Source organism: Hyperolius riggenbachi, chromosome 9 (genome assembly GCF_040937935.1).
Source record: "Hyperolius riggenbachi isolate aHypRig1 chromosome 9, aHypRig1.pri, whole genome shotgun sequence".
Classification (NCBI taxonomy): Eukaryota; Metazoa; Chordata; class Amphibia; order Anura; family Hyperoliidae; genus Hyperolius; species Hyperolius riggenbachi.
The window spans coordinates 12,142,810-12,160,494 of NC_090654.1; the positions used below are offsets into that span (position 1 = coordinate 12,142,810).

The 17,685-nt window shown below is 45.2% G+C and overlaps 1 protein-coding gene across 1 annotated transcript in view; it reads left to right on the top strand.

The window, feature by feature from the left end:
- Positions 1-5,722: 5,722 nt before the first annotated feature.
- IL2RB (interleukin 2 receptor subunit beta) overlaps positions 5,723-17,685 on the top strand; it is a 57,743-nt gene continuing 45,780 nt past the window's right edge. Inside the window, exons 1-3 of the mRNA XM_068252919.1 lie at positions 5,723-5,794; positions 8,364-8,445; positions 12,021-12,141. Coding sequence (XP_068109020.1) covers positions 5,723-5,794; positions 8,364-8,445; positions 12,021-12,141 — 275 coding nt within the window. The remainder of the gene's footprint in view (positions 5,795-8,363; positions 8,446-12,020; positions 12,142-17,685) is intronic.

A 17,685-nucleotide genomic window follows, 5' to 3' on the forward strand; every position in this document is an offset into this window, starting at 1 on the left:
TTTCCCTTTAACTATTCCCAGTCAGAGTTTCAGACAACAACACTGATAGAGGGTTTTGAGGGTATTTATTCACAAAAATAAAAAAGCATGCTATAATTAACGCATTTCAGGAGGATCATCCTCGCTTCTTCAGAGGATAAAATTGTAGCACTAGACATTAGAGTTATCGCCCATCTCTGATCCTTGTCTGCTGCATTGGTAGATTAGAAAGTCAGTCCAGTCCAGAAGGATCTCCTACAGGAATTCCCAGCTAGGTCTTGGTTTTCCCAGAACCAGGCTTAGGCCCGGTTCACATCTGCGTTTTTTTGCGGATCCGGTAATATGGAACCGGCCATCTGGATCCTGGAAAATGGTCAGTTTTTACAGCTAGTGTGCTGTAAAACGTCCGTTTTCCATTGTTTCCTATTCAGCTGCAAAGCCTTCCGTTTCCGTTCCACTGAACGAAACGGTCCGGAAAATTGGGCCCTGCTGCATTTTTTTGTCCGTTCAGCGGAACGGACAACAGAACTGTACGGCCAGTTCTGTTGGCAAAACCTAATGTGAACCGAGCCTTAGCCATGTGCATATGCAGAACCTGGATGAGTAGAAGACGTCACAGCAGTGACAATCATGTCACGTTCAGCCAGCTGAGGTAGCAGGGAAGCAGCTTCCAATGCACTCTGTCACGAGAGAAGTATGGGAGCAGTCATTGCACATCTACTACTGAACATGCTGATAACCTGCCTATTAGGCTGATCCCCTAACTGTACGTATTGGATTTCTGGTGCATCTCGTATGATGCAATTAGTGTCACAATTGACGTTACATTGGGAAACATCACAGAAATCACAAAAAAAGAATGACCCTACATAGACACGCCATAAAAGGACACAGGAGAGATCACCACAGTAGGACAACTGCCCATTTTTTTCCCAGCTGGAGCTTATTGCCGAATCTGAATATTATGGTCCTGAGAGGTGACATTGGATCTGTGCAGGTCCAGAAATACTTTGAATTTAGAGTCATCCTGATCATCATAGGGCAGCATAACTCGATATTGACCTTAGTTTTCAAAATCACTGTCCAAAATTTTGATGACCACCTTCACCGCCTGTTTCATCCCCCCCTAGAATTCTTTATGGAGTTGTTGTGGACTTCTTATATTGTGTGAAAATGTGGACGTCAAGTCAGTGTGCTCAGAATTTGATAAATGGGGTCACCGGGAACTAATCCTTGAGAAAAAGGCTGTTACTGCACTTGAGAAGAATTCACACACCCACCTCGAGTTGTTTTTTGAATCACTCGTGTATGATACATGTGAAGAAATAAGAACATACTTTAGATAAAGAGTCCAGCAATATTTGACCTGCATTCTTATTCCAGGCCAGTGACTCAACATAGGAGGTGCATCAATACACCGGACAGGCGACCAATGAGGATTTTTAGAAGATCTGCAGATAGATGGTCCCGTAGTTCTCTCATGATAGCTATACTTGAAGTAGGCTCTCACCACTGCTGCCGTACTGATGCTCATAGATCATTAATTTGTATTGATTTATTTAAGTATATAGCACCAACCACCATAGAGTCTGTCCTGTGCTCCTCTATACTCGTATGGTATGCTGGCGCCACCACCAGCGACAGATACAAAATTCAGAGGGTCATCAGATCAGCGGAGAGAATAATTGGGACCCCCCCCCCCCTCTTGAGCTCATCTAGGATGTGCTCTAGGGCAACAAAGATTGCTAATGACCCATCTCACCCGGGTCATCGCTTCCTCCAATGGTGGGGGGGCGCTAGTGCACCCTAAGCAGGAGGGGAGGAGTGCAGTAAAAGGAGCGGTGTGCACAGTGTGGGGAAGGGGGTAAGTCTCCCCCCCTTCCCTCACCTTGCCCCCCCCCCCCCCCCCCCCGGATCTCCCCTCCGGTATTTTTAACTCTCGGCGGCTAACAGCAGGCGGAGACTTACCGCCGTTCTTCTAGCCACAAGAGACCCTCTCGCTCGGTGCCTCTCGCTCTGCTCTGTGCACAACTAGTCTGGTCTTCAGTAGACAGAGCAGAGAGCAGAGAGGCAGAGCTCAAACTTCCCCGGCAGACCTTTTACACCACTGCTAAGGTCATGTATATTTTGCCCCACCCATGACCACGCCCACATTCTGTTGCGTGACAACACCCATTTTTCGCTGCGCTACGCACGCCGCAGGAGTTTTTTTTATCAGTATGAAATATCTGTTGTCAGTAAATTATTAGATCTTACTCTGTAAAAAATAACATTAAAAATGTGGGCGACACTGGTACAGGGCCCCATAATCTCCTATTGCCTGGGGGCCCCATAAATTGTCAGTCCGCCCCTGTATATGTCTATGTATGTATCGTGTAGTGTATGTATCATAGTCTAGGGCCAATTTTAGAGGGAAGCCAACAAACTTATCTGTATGTTTTTGGGACGTGGGAGGAAACCGGAGTGCCGGATGAAACCCATACAGACACGGGGATAACATACAATCTCCTTGCAGATGTTGACCTGGCTGGGATTTAATACGGGGACCCAGCGCTGCAAGGCGAGAGAGCTAATCACTACGCCACCGTGCTGCTGATCATTCATGGATCGTTCATGGATCATTCCGTTTTCCAAACTTCATTTTTATTGTATTTGGCACAGGTGGCCTCTGGGTTAAACAGCTCAAAGATGCCCTGTAGTCTACTTTGCTTTTTTGAAGTTAACATCAACTTTCTAGTAAAAATAACCATTTTCATTGCTTTCTTTCTATGTGTAGCAAGTCATGTAGTATGAAGACCTTATTAGGCCACAGTTATTCTATGAATAGCACTGAGCCTCTTGCTTGTATCACTATGTGCAAAGCAGGTGAAGGTTTAGCAGCCATCATAGGGCCGCACTGGCCGCACTCGCCGCACTCGCCGCACTGGCGCTATGATGGCTGTTTAAACCTCCACCTGCTTTGGACATAGTGGTGACCAATGAGCATTTTTAGAAGATCTGCAGATAGATGGTCATGTAGTTCTCTCATGATAGTTATACCTTAAAGAGAACCTGAACTGAAAATAAAAAGTCAAAATAACCATACACAGGTCATACTTACCTCCCATGTAGTCTGCTCATCAATCTCTTTCTCCTCTCATGTGTCCTGTTTGTCCACTGTGATCAATGGATTTCTCTGTCCTCCATTTTAAAAATGACCATTACCCCATAACAGCTTCCTGGTCAGCACACTGTTACACTGTAATATCACCCACTTGAGCCATAGGGGAACATGGACATTACCCTGCACATTCAGTTGTAACTGACAGCTGCTGATATATAATTGACAGCAACTGGTATATTTCAGTTCTGACAAAATATTGTCAAAACCGGAAGGGATGACTGTAAGAAGAAAATGGTGAGCTTCTGAGAGGAACTGACGGCGAGGTAAGGATGTAATATTAATTTGCAGCTACATCATGCGTTTATTTTCAATAATTTTCTTCTCTTCAGATTCCCTTTAAAGGGGAACTGAAGTAAGAGGTATACGGAGGCTGCCATGTTTATTTCCTTTCAATCAATACCAGTTGCCTGGCAGCCCTGCTGGTCTATTTCTCTGCAGTAGTATCTGAATAACACCAGAAACAAGCATGCAGCTAGTCTTGTCAGATCTGACTTTAAAGTCTGAAACACCTGATCTGCTGCATGCTTGTTCAGGGGCTATGGCTAATAGTATTAGAGGCAGAGGATCAGCAGGACTGCCAGACAACTGGTATTGCTTAAAAGGAAATAAACATGGCAGCCTCCATATAACTCTCTCTTCAGTTCCCCTTTAAGTAGGCTCTCACCACTGCTGCCATACTAATGCTCAAGGATCATTTATTTTTATCTATTTATTTAAGTATTTATATAGCTGCAACATATTACGCAGCGCTGTACACATATAGGGCTTATTTCAATAAAGCGTGCTAACACTTAGCGCGACAATGATAAGCCGCTTTGCACGTGATATCATGCACACAAAGGTATCGTTATCACGTGAAGTCACTGCAGATCACGCGAACAGTATGTAGATAATGAATTATTACTGTATACAGTACATTACGTGACGCGATTTAAACTTCGCGCGCCGTATTACAAAGCACCATTGCTGATTTCATTGCCAAACTCTATCTTTTGATTGCGTGAAGCGCCATAGCTTTCAATGGCATTTCGCACTTAGCGCGTGAAGCGTAACGCTGTTCGCGCGATAAAATGGTGGAAACTGTTCGCGCGCATAATGCTTTGCGCTCTCGTTTGTGCGTGCGAAGCCTTTACAGGTGATAACTGAGTTATCACACTTTAGTGAATTAAGCCCATAGTCTTCTCACTGTCCCTCAGAGGGGCTCACAATCTAGTCCCTACCAGACTAGTCCCTACCATTGAAATACATTAGCCAAGCGCTTTTCAAAGCGATGACGTTTTTTAAAAGCACTCAGAAGCGCTCTTGGTGTGCAGCAGCCCTAAGTCACATGCCTACACTAGCAAATGAAGGCAATTAACAGGAAGATTTCTATTCATGTAATGCTCATCAGGATTAGAAATCCAAATCTCCTTGGTGGCCTCCCCAGAAATCCGACCTGACTCCACAGCACAGCACTGAAGCGCCTGGCAGTCTGGGGCTACGCAGGGGCATAGCAATAGGGGGTGCAGAGGTAGTGACCGCATCGGGGCCCTTGGGCCAGAGGGGCCCGAATGGGCCCTCCATTAACTACAGTATTAGCTCTCTATTGGTCCTGTGCTGGTAATAATCACTTCTATAGATACTTTGAATAGTGATAATCATTAACAAACTGTTCCCCATTCCCTTCTTGCAACTCTGACACTGTAGTTACCATTGGCAGGTTTTGGTGCGCCAAATCAATTGTTACGTATAGAGTGCTTGGGGGGCCTAATGTAAAACTTGCATCGGGGCCCACAGCTCCTTAGCTACTCCACTGGGGCTACGTTCTTGCAGCCAGCTTCACTGCAGGCCTTTTCCTTCACTTGTTGTTGGAAACCTTCCTGGTTGCTTAAAACCAAATGGTAATATTAGTAAAGGATTTGGCGAAGTAGCAGGAAAGGAATACATGTCACCAGATTCTAAGGTATTATCTTTTTATTTACAAAACACTTACTGAGTGGCAGTTGCTCAGTCCAACTGCCAAAATAGTGTGTAATGTAAGTGAATAGGTGGATTGGTCAGTATCTTTGAATAGATCCTTTCCAGGGAACAGTTTTGTAAACAATAAAGGTAACACTGAGAATTCCCCACGACGATATAGATTAGTCGAAAATCTGCCAGATCTGTTAGATAAAGGTAACACTGAGAATTCTGCACAAGGAGTTCTACCACCTACTGTTAAGCGACAGTGATGAGCGAAAAGGATAATATTTTTTTTCACATTTATTTTCCGCAAAAATAATGTTAAATTTGACTTTTGAGCAAAAATGCCATTAATCATTTTGTAGTAGGTTTGTGATTTTTTTTTTTCTGCATTTTCACAATATTTTTATGTTAAAAAAATAATGAGTTTTCTTGGTAAAAACTGGGGGAGGGTGCCCAACAGCTGGCTCAGAAGCCATGCGAGTTGAATTTGCTGCCAGTGCGGGGGGTGGATGTCACGGGCCCCCAGGTTATTTTTGCCCTGGGGCCCCCATTATAAATAGAAGCAGCCTTGCTGCCAGCATTTGCTATGATATGGTAAACTGAAGTGGAAACTATATAGTGGGTGACTGAGGAAATATGAGGTTAACCAACAAACCCAAGAAGAGTCTCATTTCTGGGAAGGAGTGTCCCTGGGCAGGATTCTCAGCGGTAACAGGAGCAAGGTGAGTCAAACCGTGAGGGGTACGTTCTCTGACACATAACACACGGTAGTAGAGAGATGACTTGGAGGGAAGTGTTTACAGTCTTTCTGCAGTATTTCTTGAGAGATAGAAATAAGCCTTGGAAATAAACACAGAGACAATCGGAACCTGGGCGGTTTAGTATTTCCTGCCAGAGGGAGGATAGGTGTAGTAGAGGGGCGTTGCTAGGATCCTAAGAGATCTGGGGCACTTTGGACACTCCAGATGAAAAATGGCTGTGGCCATGCACCAGAATGTGGGTGTGGTCATAGGTGGGGCCAAATTTACATGAACGTAACAATGGTCTAAGAAGGCCTGCCCATCAAAATGTTGAATGAAGCCCCCCTTTCCATTAATACAGAAAAAATAAAATGCTGCATATCACATAATTAGGCAGTGTCACTTAAACATATGGGACATGCTGGGTGCTCTGTGGTGCCATGCTGGACATTGTGGTACCTCTATGGGGCATGCTGGATGTTGTGGTGACATGCTGGAAGCTGTGGTGCTTGCCTGAAGCCTCCATAGCAGGGGTCTCAAACTCGATTTACCTGGGGGCCGCAGGAGACAAAGTCAAGATGAGGCTGGGCCGCATAAGGAATTTCACAATCACGGCGCATCGCCGCCTCTGCCCGCCCCTCTCACTCTTCCTTCACAGAGAGGGGCGGGGAGAGGCGGTGATCGTTGCAGCAATTGATGTCAGGAGGGGCGGAGCTGAAGCTGAAAGCTCTGCTCCTTCCAGGAAATGCCGGCGGATTGCCCCCCGGGCTCTGCAGCCCTCGTTTAGCGGCGGGGATGCGGCAGATTACTTGGGAGCACTGAAGCGAACTATAAGGAAGCTTTTGCCGGCGAGAGCCACAAAATATTGTATCGAGGGCCGCAAATGGCCCGCGGGCCGTGAGTTTGAGACTCCTGCTCCATAGGGTGCATACATCATTGTGTGTGTCCTCACTGTACCTCCCCCCGAACCCTCCCCCCCCCCCCCCAGCAGAGTAGCACAGTAGGAGGAACTACTTATCTCCTCCATCCGCTCTCCAAGTCTGGAGACATCCTCTGTAGCTGGCGATTCTCCCCATAGCATCCGAGAATCAAACGCTAGGAACTCTAGCCTCTAATACATTCTCAGGCACTAGGGGGAGAAGCTCAGAAGAGAAGATGTCTGCAGAATTTGGAGGCCAAGCGGCCGGAGGCGAGTACTGCTGCCCGCTGTCTGACTCTGCTTCGGGGACATCCAGGGCACCCTACCATAGATCCGGGGCACATGCCACTGATCCTGGGTGCTAACAACGCCCCTGGTGTAAATGGGGATTCTCACAAGATGAGGAGGCAACCAGTGATGAGCAAAAATGCTGATTTTTTTTCCGCTTTAAATAGAGTCTGAAGCCTAAAAAAATACCCCTTTTTAATAGCCAGTCCTCTTCAGCATTACTGCCATAGCTGAAATGCCCTATTCCCGTGTCAGAACGAGGTCTTAATCCCCCCGAAATCCCCGGGGGAAGATTTGGGGCTCCTTCCTGGAGAAAGCAGAGCTTTGTGCAGTAGCTCTGCCTCTATTAGCATGAATCCCTGCCTCTCCCCGCCCCTCTCAGTCTTCAGTCTTATTTCACTGAGAGGGGAGGGAGGAGGCGGAGATCCGTGGAGATTGGTGCGACTGGAGGCAAAGCTCTCCCTCCCCTGGGCAGCAAAATCCACAACCTGGAAAGTTGTGGATTTGTGCCCCGGAATTTTGGGGGGATAAAAGCTCGTTCTGCCACAGGGATGCGGCGTTTCAGCTCTGGCATTATTGCTGAAGAGGACTGGCTATTAAAAAGAGGTAATTTTTTTAGGCTTCAGTCTCTCTTTAAATTTCGCAAAAATAATTCTACTTTCGAACAAAAATGCCAACAAAAATCATTTTGTAATAAGCTTGTGATTTTTTGCATCTTGCGCTAAAATAAATTATTTTTCACATTTGCGGGGGGAAAAAAATAGTTTTTCTGGTAAAAATAAAGATTTTCTACATTTTCGCGAAATTTCCTTGAAATTGAAAAATGACATTTAAAATGACTAACAAAAATTTGTGAGCAACACTGGTTGCAACAAGCACAATTAACCAATGTAGCCTTCAGTAGGCTAACCGTCTCCCCTCGGGTACAGGGTATCCATTGTTCTTCGGTCGCTCTCTTGAAAAACACACAGATTGTAAATAGCTGGCAGGAGGCCACCCTCCCCAGGAAGGTACCAAACACAGTGGGTTGAGTACTCAATGCCCGGCTATTTTTAGATACTGGCACTGATATTTGGCCTGATGAAGTTAGGTGGTAATGCTCACGAAACGCGGTGCCCTGGTGTAAATACATTTTCTGTTTATCCTTATCCATATCATCCTTGAGTTAAGCCACCTCTTCATTTTTGTTTAGATTTTTTTACCTTTCCAGGGGCCTCTTTCCTACATTATGTTTGAAGTATTGATCAGTTGGTGTGTTGTCAATATCGCTCTCTCGCTTCCCCATGCCATGACTCCAGTTTTGCTGTGAATTGTAATTTATGTCTTGCAGGGTCCCGTCAGGATGCCGGTTCAGGATTACATGCCGATACATCTGCTCCTGCTGCTCGTCATACCATCTCATGTGCTGCTGGGTAAATATCCAACTCTGTACAGAACAACGCCGCTGCCATTTGTAATTTCACTATTAACAGAAAAGACTAGTGCAAGCCAAATGAAAGACTGCTGCCCTCCGGCCACCCCCTCCTCACTCACTGTCAGACTCCTCACACAGCACAACAAGCTGCTTTTCCCCAATGCTGCTCTCCAGCCTCCCCTTCCTCACTCACTGTCAGACTCCGTACACAGCACAACAAGCTGCTTTTCCCCAATGCTGCTCTCCAGCCTCCCCTTCCTCACTCACTGTCAGACTCCTCACACAGCACAACAAGCTGCTTTTCCCCAATGCTGCTCTCCAGCCTCCCCTTCCTCACTCACTGTCAGACTCCTCACACAGCACAACAAGCTGCTTTTCCCCAATGATGCTCTCCTGCCTCCCCACTGCTCACTCACTGTCACACTCCTCACACAGCACAAGAAGCTGCTTTCCCTCAATGCTGCTCTCCTCCCTCCTCCCTCCTCACTCACTGTCAGACTCCTCACACAGCACAACAAGCTGCTTTCCCCCAATGATGACCCCTTCACCTCGCTTTCCTCTCGCTTCTCCTCCTGCTCTGACTGCATGCTGTAAGTGTAAACACACAGTACAAACATGCTGCCCCTGTAATCTCTGCCGCCTGATGCAAGTGTTTCACCTTGCTTCATGAGACAACCACCAACCCTGATCCCTACTGAGGGAGGGTTAGTGATGTGATTTGTTCAAAGCATTCTGTAAAGAACTGCAGAGAATGTGTCGGTGAAACATACTGTAAAGGAATGATAATAATTATGGTGCTATGGTTTTGTAGTTCAGGACTTTACACATCTTCACAAGTAATACATGATTGACGTACACTGCCTGCAGCTAGTACAGAATTCGGCCACAAGACTATTCACCATTGCCACATAACACTAATCCTCTGCTCAGTACACTGGATACCCATAAAATGGAGACTTCTGTTTAACATTGGCTTACTGACATTCCAATCCTTGTGCAATCTGGGCCCCGGATACCCAAAGGATTTGTTGCAACTGCATCACACCTCCCACAGACTTAGATCAAAAGAATCCAATAAATTGGTCACCTCCCAGAGTCCCCCTCAAAACCTTTGGAGACAGAACCTTCTGTCATACTGCCCCTACACTTTGGAACTCCCTACCACACCCAATCAGAATATCTCCACCCCTGGAAGCATTTAAAGCAGAATGAGGGCTCGTTCCCACTGTTGCGACGCGATTTCGGCCGCATTCCGACGCTTGTAAAAACGCATGCGGATGCGTTTCCACATGCGTTTTTACCCGCGATTTCGCCTGCGATTTCGCATGGCAGGGTGCCATGCGAAATTAACCATGACACTGCCAGGGCTAAATAAAATTGAAAAAGGTGCGAAATCGCACGCGAAATCGCGGGTAAAAACGCATGTAACAAACGCATGCGTTTTTACTATTAAATACATTAGCGGCGATTCGCACGGATTCCCGACGCAGGCGAAATCGTTGGCTCTTTTGTGCGTTTTTTTCACGCTGAAAAAAACGCACCTCAACAACGCTACAGTGGAAACAGGCCCATCCACTTGTATTACATGTGCGGATCTGCATGCGTTGGACGCATGCAGATTCGCGATAGTGGAAACGAGCCCTTAAACACAGCATTTCTTTTTTGCTCTAAAATATTATTTACAGCATATTATATACCTCTACATTTTTTTCTAGAACAGCATTCAACTAGTTAAACACAGGACCTACAAGCTCCCTGCAGGGACAGCTGCTAGTGCTTATCTTGTGTTTAACATTATCTTGTGTTTACTTAATTGTATCAAGTGAGGAATGTAAACACTTCTCTGACTGTGCAGACACTCCAGAACACAGAGAGGTACTCAGAAATAATTCCTGGTACATTACAATAGAAATACACCAGTTATGAATAAAATGCAATTGCAGCTCTCAGAGCAAATAAAACTGTACTTTGGGAACTTGTAATTTCTAAATGAATAATACTACGTATGCACAAAAGCAAATATTATAATAACTGTATGTGATATAAAAAGTAGGAAAACATGTTTTTATTGAATATTATGTCAGAGTTTTATACCGCTTTAAAGGAATACTGTAGGGGGGTCAGAGGGAAATGAGTTGAACTTACCTGGGCCTTCAAACGGTCCCCCGCAGACGCTCACCAATGCTCTGGCTCCGCCTCCGGTTCACTTCTGGAATTTCAGACTTTAAAGTCAGAAAACCACTGCGCCTGCGTTGCCGTGTCCTCACTCCCGCTGATGTCACCAGGAGCGTACTGCATAGGCACAAACCATACTGGGCTTGCGCAGTACGTTCCTGGAGACATCAGCGGGAGCGAAGACACGGCAATGCAGGTGCAGTGGTTTTCAGACTTTAACCCATTCGCGTTCCGTCGTTTTCACTTGAGAAATGTTCACCTCCCATTCATTAGCCTATAACTTTATCACTACTTATCACAATGAACTGATCTATATCTTGTTTTTTCCGCCATCAATTAGACTTTCTTTGGGGGGTACATTTTGCTAAGAGCCACTTTACTGTAAACCCATTTTAACAGGAAGATTAAGAAAAAAACGGAAAAAATCATTATTTCTCAGTTTTCAGCCATTATAGTTTTAAAATAATACATGCCTCCATAATTAAAACTCACGTATTGTATTTGCCCATATGTCCCGGTCATTACACAGTTAAAATTATGTCCCTATCACAATGTATGGCGACAATATTTTATTTGGAAATAAAGGTGCATTTTTTCCGTTTTGCATCTATCACTATTTACAAGTTTAAAATAAAAAAAATATAGAAATATTTCATCTTCACATTAATATTTAAAAAGTTTAGACCCTTAGGTAAATATTTACATGTTTTTTGTTTTTTTTATTGTAATGGTTTTTTTTTTTTTATATTAAACATTTTATTTGGGTATTTTTGGGAGGGTGGGGTGTAAACTATAGTTTTATAATGTAATTGTGTGTTGTTTTTAATTTTTTTTACTTTTAGTTGTAGTTTTACTTTTTGCCCACAAGATGGCGGCCATGAGTTTGTTTACATGACGTCACTCTAAGCGTAACACACGCTTAGAGTGACGCAGGGGGAGGCAACGGCCAGAAAAAGCACAGCTTCTGAGAGAAGCTGTCGCTTTTTCAGCGGGGGAGAGGAATCAGTGATCGGGCTCTATAGCCCGATACATTGATTCCTGGGCTACCGAATCCGCAGGCGGGAGTGCACGTGCACGCGCGCGATCGGCCGCAGGAGCGCGCGGTAGCGCGCATGGTTCCTGGACGTAGTTTCTACGTCCAGGAACCAAAATAGGTTAAAGTCTTAAATTCCAGAAGTGAACCGGAGGCGGCCAAACTGAAACGCCACCTGTTTAGTCTGGAATTTATGAACACCAGCCTGACTATTTCCTCTGTAACACAGTCCAGCCTGCAGCCCTGTATTGACCTGAGACACATCTATGCGCTTTGAGTCCTATGGGAGAAAAGCACATTACAAATGTTACTGTATTTTATTGTATTATTGTTTTAACATTAGCTTTATTTTTCTTCCATCGCAGCACACGTTCTGAACTGTACCTACAATGATAAGGGAACGGTGTTCTGTTCATGGAAGGCAAACGAGTCTTTACTATCAACACCGTGCAAATTATCAGCCAAAACTATTGACTGGAGCGCAAGGTAAGTCGATCAACTGCTTATTAAAAGATTGTGATACCTGATAATGGCTAGTCTAGATTGTCTCTGGCCAGGACCACACTATGCTGGACCGGGAACATACAGTATACGGTCACAGTGGATCTGAACCATGCTTTTAACTCATTAGCAGCTTCAACATTTTCCGTTTGAAAGCTGCTGTGCACTTAACCTCTGCCGGCAAATCTCGTTTTGGCTGCCTAATGGAGCCAGACAAGCAGGAGGCGGGGAGCAGGTATACTCACCTGTTCCAGATTGCTACTTCTCCTCCTCCACCGGCGGCTCTGAACTTCTGGCAGGTTTTCTGGGTCCCGATCACATGATATGACATGTGACTGGGATACAGGAGACCATGTCAGCGTTACAGTGCCACCCGGTGGTGGAAGAGGGGTATTGGAAGAGATGGAAGAGAATCTTCCATCACCTCTCTTCCAACCCTGGGTGGCGCTGTAACGCTGACATGGTGTCCTGGATCACATGTCATGCCATGTGATCAGAAACGAGAAGACATGTAGGGGTTACATGGCTGGCGCGGTGGAGGAAGGAGAAGACGATCCAGCCGTCCACACAGGTAACTATAACTTTTTGTTGTTCTTTAGAAAATGTATAGACCATTTGTGGCTAGCAGCCCCAGGCTAACACTATGTTTTAATTGTTAGTTAGTGGTTAGGTCTCTTTCGCGAGGGCATGTCAATGTTGTGGAGGAGTCTAGTACTGAACCATCTGCGCGCAGACTTTTTGGAAGCTAATGTCCTCCATTTTCTGCATCTGTTGTGTTGTTGTGAGAAACCTCAGCACTTGTCTTCTGTTCTATATAGCTGGTCCTACCATGAAGCAGACTGAATCACGTGATTCAGGGCAGCAGACTGTAGGGGGCAGCAACAGTTCTACACTCATTTGATATTTTTCGGTCTTTCCCTCTCCTCTGCTGCTTCTGCCTGACTCATGGAGCACAGAACTTGCCTGCTGGGAGTCTGTGTGTGCTGCCACACCCCTTAATTAAATAGGCACTGTGCTTTGCTAGCCCCGCCTCCTCGGCATATACCATTGCCCACTCTGGTTTCCCTGTCAGCCTACCACATTTCGTTATCGGCAACCAGCCACCTACCTACATATCCGCACTCAGCCATACACAGGGACGGATCTAGGGGGGGGCAAGCGGGTCTCTTGCCCCAGGCGCAGTTTGTTGAATTCTTAAAAAGGCGGCAAAATGAATGGCAGTTTAGGCGCCAAACCCTGACCTTGCCCCAGGCGCAACTTGGTCTTGATCCATCCCTGGCCATACATCTTTTAACAGCACCCTTCACTTGCCCACCCATCAGCATCCAGGCCAAAACAGGTAAAAAGGACACCTAAATGTCATACACACACAGACACAGACACACACACCACACATATATACAGGATCTTCTCAAAAAATTAGCATATTGTGATAAAGTTCATTATTTTCTGTAATGTACTGATAAACATTAGACTTTCATATATTTTAGATTCAAATACACACAACTGAAGTAGTTCAAGCCTTTTATTGTTTTAATATTGATGATTTTGGCATACAGCTCATGAAAACCCAAATTTCCTATCTCAAAAAATTAGCATATTTCATCCGACCAATAAAAGAAAAGTGTTTTTAAAACAAAAAAAGTCAACCTTCAAATAATTATGTTCAGTTATGCATTCAATACTTGGTCGGGAATCCTTTTGCAGAAATGACTGCTTCAATGCGGCGTGGCATGGAGGCAATCAGCCTGTGGCACTGCTCAGGTGTTATGGAGGCCCAGGATGCTTCGATAGCGGCCTTAAGCTCATCCAGAGTGTTGGGTCTTGCATCTCTCAACTTTCTCTTCACAATATCCCACAGATTCTCTATGGGGTTCAGGTCAGGAGAGTGGGCAGGCCAATTGAGCACAGTAATACCATGGTCAGTAAACCATTTACCGGTGGTTTTGGCACTGTGAGCAGGTGCCAGGTCGTGGTGAAAAATGAAATCTTCATCTCCATAAAGCTTTTCAGCAGATGGAAGCATGAACCCACTTTTGAACCAGAAACAGCGGCAGAAGCGCCAGACCTGGGCTACAGAGAAGCAGCACTGGATTGCTGCTCAGTGGTCCAAAGTACTTTTTTCGGATGAAAGCAACTTTTACATGTCATTCGGTAATCAAGGTGCCAGAGCCTGGAGGAAGACTGGGGAGAGGGAAATGCCAAAATGCCTGAAGTCCAGTGTCAAGTACTCACAGTCAGTGATGGTCTGGGGTGCCATGTCAGCTGCTGGTGTTGGTCCACTGTGTTTTATCAAGGGCAGGGTCAATGCAACTAGCTACCAGGAGATTTTGGAGCACTTCATGCTTCCATCTGCTGAAAAGCTTTATGGAGATGAAGATTTCATTTTTCAGCACGACCTGGCACCTGCTCACAGTGCCAAAACCACTAGTAAATGGTTTACTGACCATGGTATTACTGTGCTCAATTGGCCTGCCAACTCTCCTGACCTGAACCCCATAGAGAATCTGTGGAATATTGTGAAGAGAAAGTTGAGAGATGCAAGACCCAACACTCTGGATGAGCTTAAGGCCGCTATCGAAGCATCCTGGGCCTCCATAACACCTGAGCAGTGCCACAGGCTGATTGCCTCCATGCCACGCCACATTAAAGCAGTCATTTCTGCAAAAGGATTCCCAACCAATTATTGAGAGCATAACTGAACATAATTATTTGAAGGTTGACTTTTTTTGTTTTAAAAACACTTTTCTTTTATTGGTCGGATGAAATATGCTAATTTTTTGAGATAGGGAATTTGGGTTTTCATGAGCTGTATGCCAAAATCATCAATATTAAAACAATAAAAGGCTTGAACTACTTCAGTTGTGTGTATTTGAATCTAAAATATATGAAAGTCTAATGTTTATCAGTACATTACAGAAAATAATGAACTTTATCACAATATGCTAATTTTTTGAGAAGATCCTGTATATATACAGTGTATATATATATATATATATATATATATATATATATATATATATATATATATATATACAGTATATATATATAGCTCAACAAGCAGGACCGGCGCTACCATAGAGGCAAAGGGGGCAATTGCCCCAGGGCCCAGAGCCTGTAGGGGCCCCCAAAGTGTCTCCCCCCATCTTAACTGATGCTTCCCGGCGCCTCTTCAGAGTCTTTGGCAGAGTAGCGTATCATCTGTGTAGGACGACAGGTGAGACACTACACTATCAAAGACTCTGCAGGGGCCCCAGGGGACACGGTTAAGTTGGGAGGTGATTGGGAGGGTCTACAGCCAGCTCAGAGGCCCAGGAGGGAAATTTTGGCTGCAACAAAGAACCCCTAATGCCGCTTTTTGGTTAAGGGGTGTCTGTTGGGGGGGGGGGGGGGCTGGGCTAATTTTGCCCTGGGGCCCTATTGTTACTAGAACCGGCCCTGTTGCTTCAGGCAGCAAACAGTCTAGACCCTGTAATATATATATTATGTTTTATATGTATTATATTATATGTTTTATAACTGCATAACAAATCTAACATGAATAAAATATCTCTACCATAAATGACTAACTTTCTTTCATACCCGAGCAGTTGCTTTAGCGGTAGCGGTGGACGATAACTCGTTTTCTCATTTTCATTTATTACATGTTTTATTTGTATTCCATTACATTTGAATTGATGTGACATTTGCGTATGCTCTGAATGCGAACGTAACCGATGACCCTGAAGTCGTGACTGAATAATGTCGTTCTGTACAAACGCACTCTCGGTGAACTCTTTGCAGAAAAGTCATTTGTTCGCCTCCTTTCTACATTTTAAAATCTGATCTCCGCTTTGCCAATGCCGGCTTAATAAAAGAGCAATATTTTGTTTCCTGGGAATCAGCGCTGTGATCGGCCATCACTTATGGCGACCCGCATCTCCACTTATCTGGCTGGAGTAAAAGATCACTAGTTGTGACTAAAGCCTTATCCATACACTCAGAACTGTATCTAAGGGTCGGAAGGGGGACCAGAGATTTAAAGTAAACCAGAGCTGTCATAAAAAGATTTGATACTCACCCGCGGCTTCCTCCAGCCCCATAAGCTCGTCCCTCGCTGTCCTCCCATGGTCTGCTATTCATCCGCGATCAGCCCCTGTAACTGACTCAGTCGCGTCAGTCCGGGTCTACTGCACATTCGTGGGAGGTCCATGCATGTGCAGAAGACCAGACTGGACCCGACTGAGCCTGTTACCGGGGCTGATCCCGGCTGAACAGCAGACCACGGGAGGATGGCGTGTAACTCAGATAAGCTTATGGGGCTGGAGGAAGCCGCGGGTGAGTATCAAATCTTTTTACGATAGCTCCGGTTTACTTTAAGGGGGCTCCAACTACCACGTCACTCCCTCTGATAAAGGGGTCCATCCTTCAGATCAGGTGTTTTATGACTTATTAGGGGTGGGAAGATTATGATGGCCATACTTGTTGTTTTATGAACCTTGTGAGAGGGGCCCCCAGGCTGTGAGGGGCACCAGGGAAGGCAAGGGAAAGGGTGTGAACCTTGGGGGCTCCATCAAAGTTTTACTGGCACATGATTTATAGTTGCACCCCTGCACATGCTTGTTGGTACTTGGCCAAGGAACTGGTTGGGCGTACAGATGTTCCCGCTGCCTGGTAGTTAGGTGCAGGGAGATGCCAAAATATGACTCTCCCTTCACTGTGTAATCTCTGGGAATATAACAAATACATTCCCCTACTGATAACCTAATTTTACCCTTTGGTAATTTGGAATCCAATTAATGCCAACACTCAAATTACAGTGATTTTATTAAAATTGGGGCTGCGCCACTAAAGCCGTAAGTAACATTAGGGCCTATGGCCAGGGGCGTAGCTAAAGATGAGTAAGAGGGGACACATCCGATTTCCGAGTTCCGTTTTCCGATTTCCGAAAATTTAAATTCTGAATGAGCATCCCTAGTGCCAAGTGATCCCCAAAATGACCTGACTCACTGGTTGCTTGGAAGAACAAAGAAAAATCGAGAGCCCGATATGGTGTAGTATTGTTAAGTTGGTTGTGGTTAAAAGCAAAATATTTAGATATACTCACAAACATGGGTTACCCATAGGCAACCTCTTCAAGTGCAGGTGGGGAGTATTAGAAGCACAGAGGCGCTCACTTCTGCATCTAGACCCATTGAGTTATACTCCTGTTTGCCTGATGAAGCAGGACCACACCTGCGAAACGCGTTGCACTAAGTGGAGTTCAATAAAATATTTTTGTATTGATATATTGTGACTCAATTGAGTTTTATATTTTTGAGGGAGGTAAGTCCACCTGAACATCCCCCTCTTTTAGACGGTTTTTAAACGTTTTTATTCTACTCTGGCGCCTCTGTACACCAAGACTCACTGGTTGGGCTTCCTCTGGCGGCAACCCAGCTTGTATACAACAGCCTCCAATCCCCTCTAATGTGTCAGTGAGAAAACAGCCTGTGCTGAGGGCAAGTCGAGGGCATTGTTCTCCGAGTCACCCCACCCGATATAAATTCC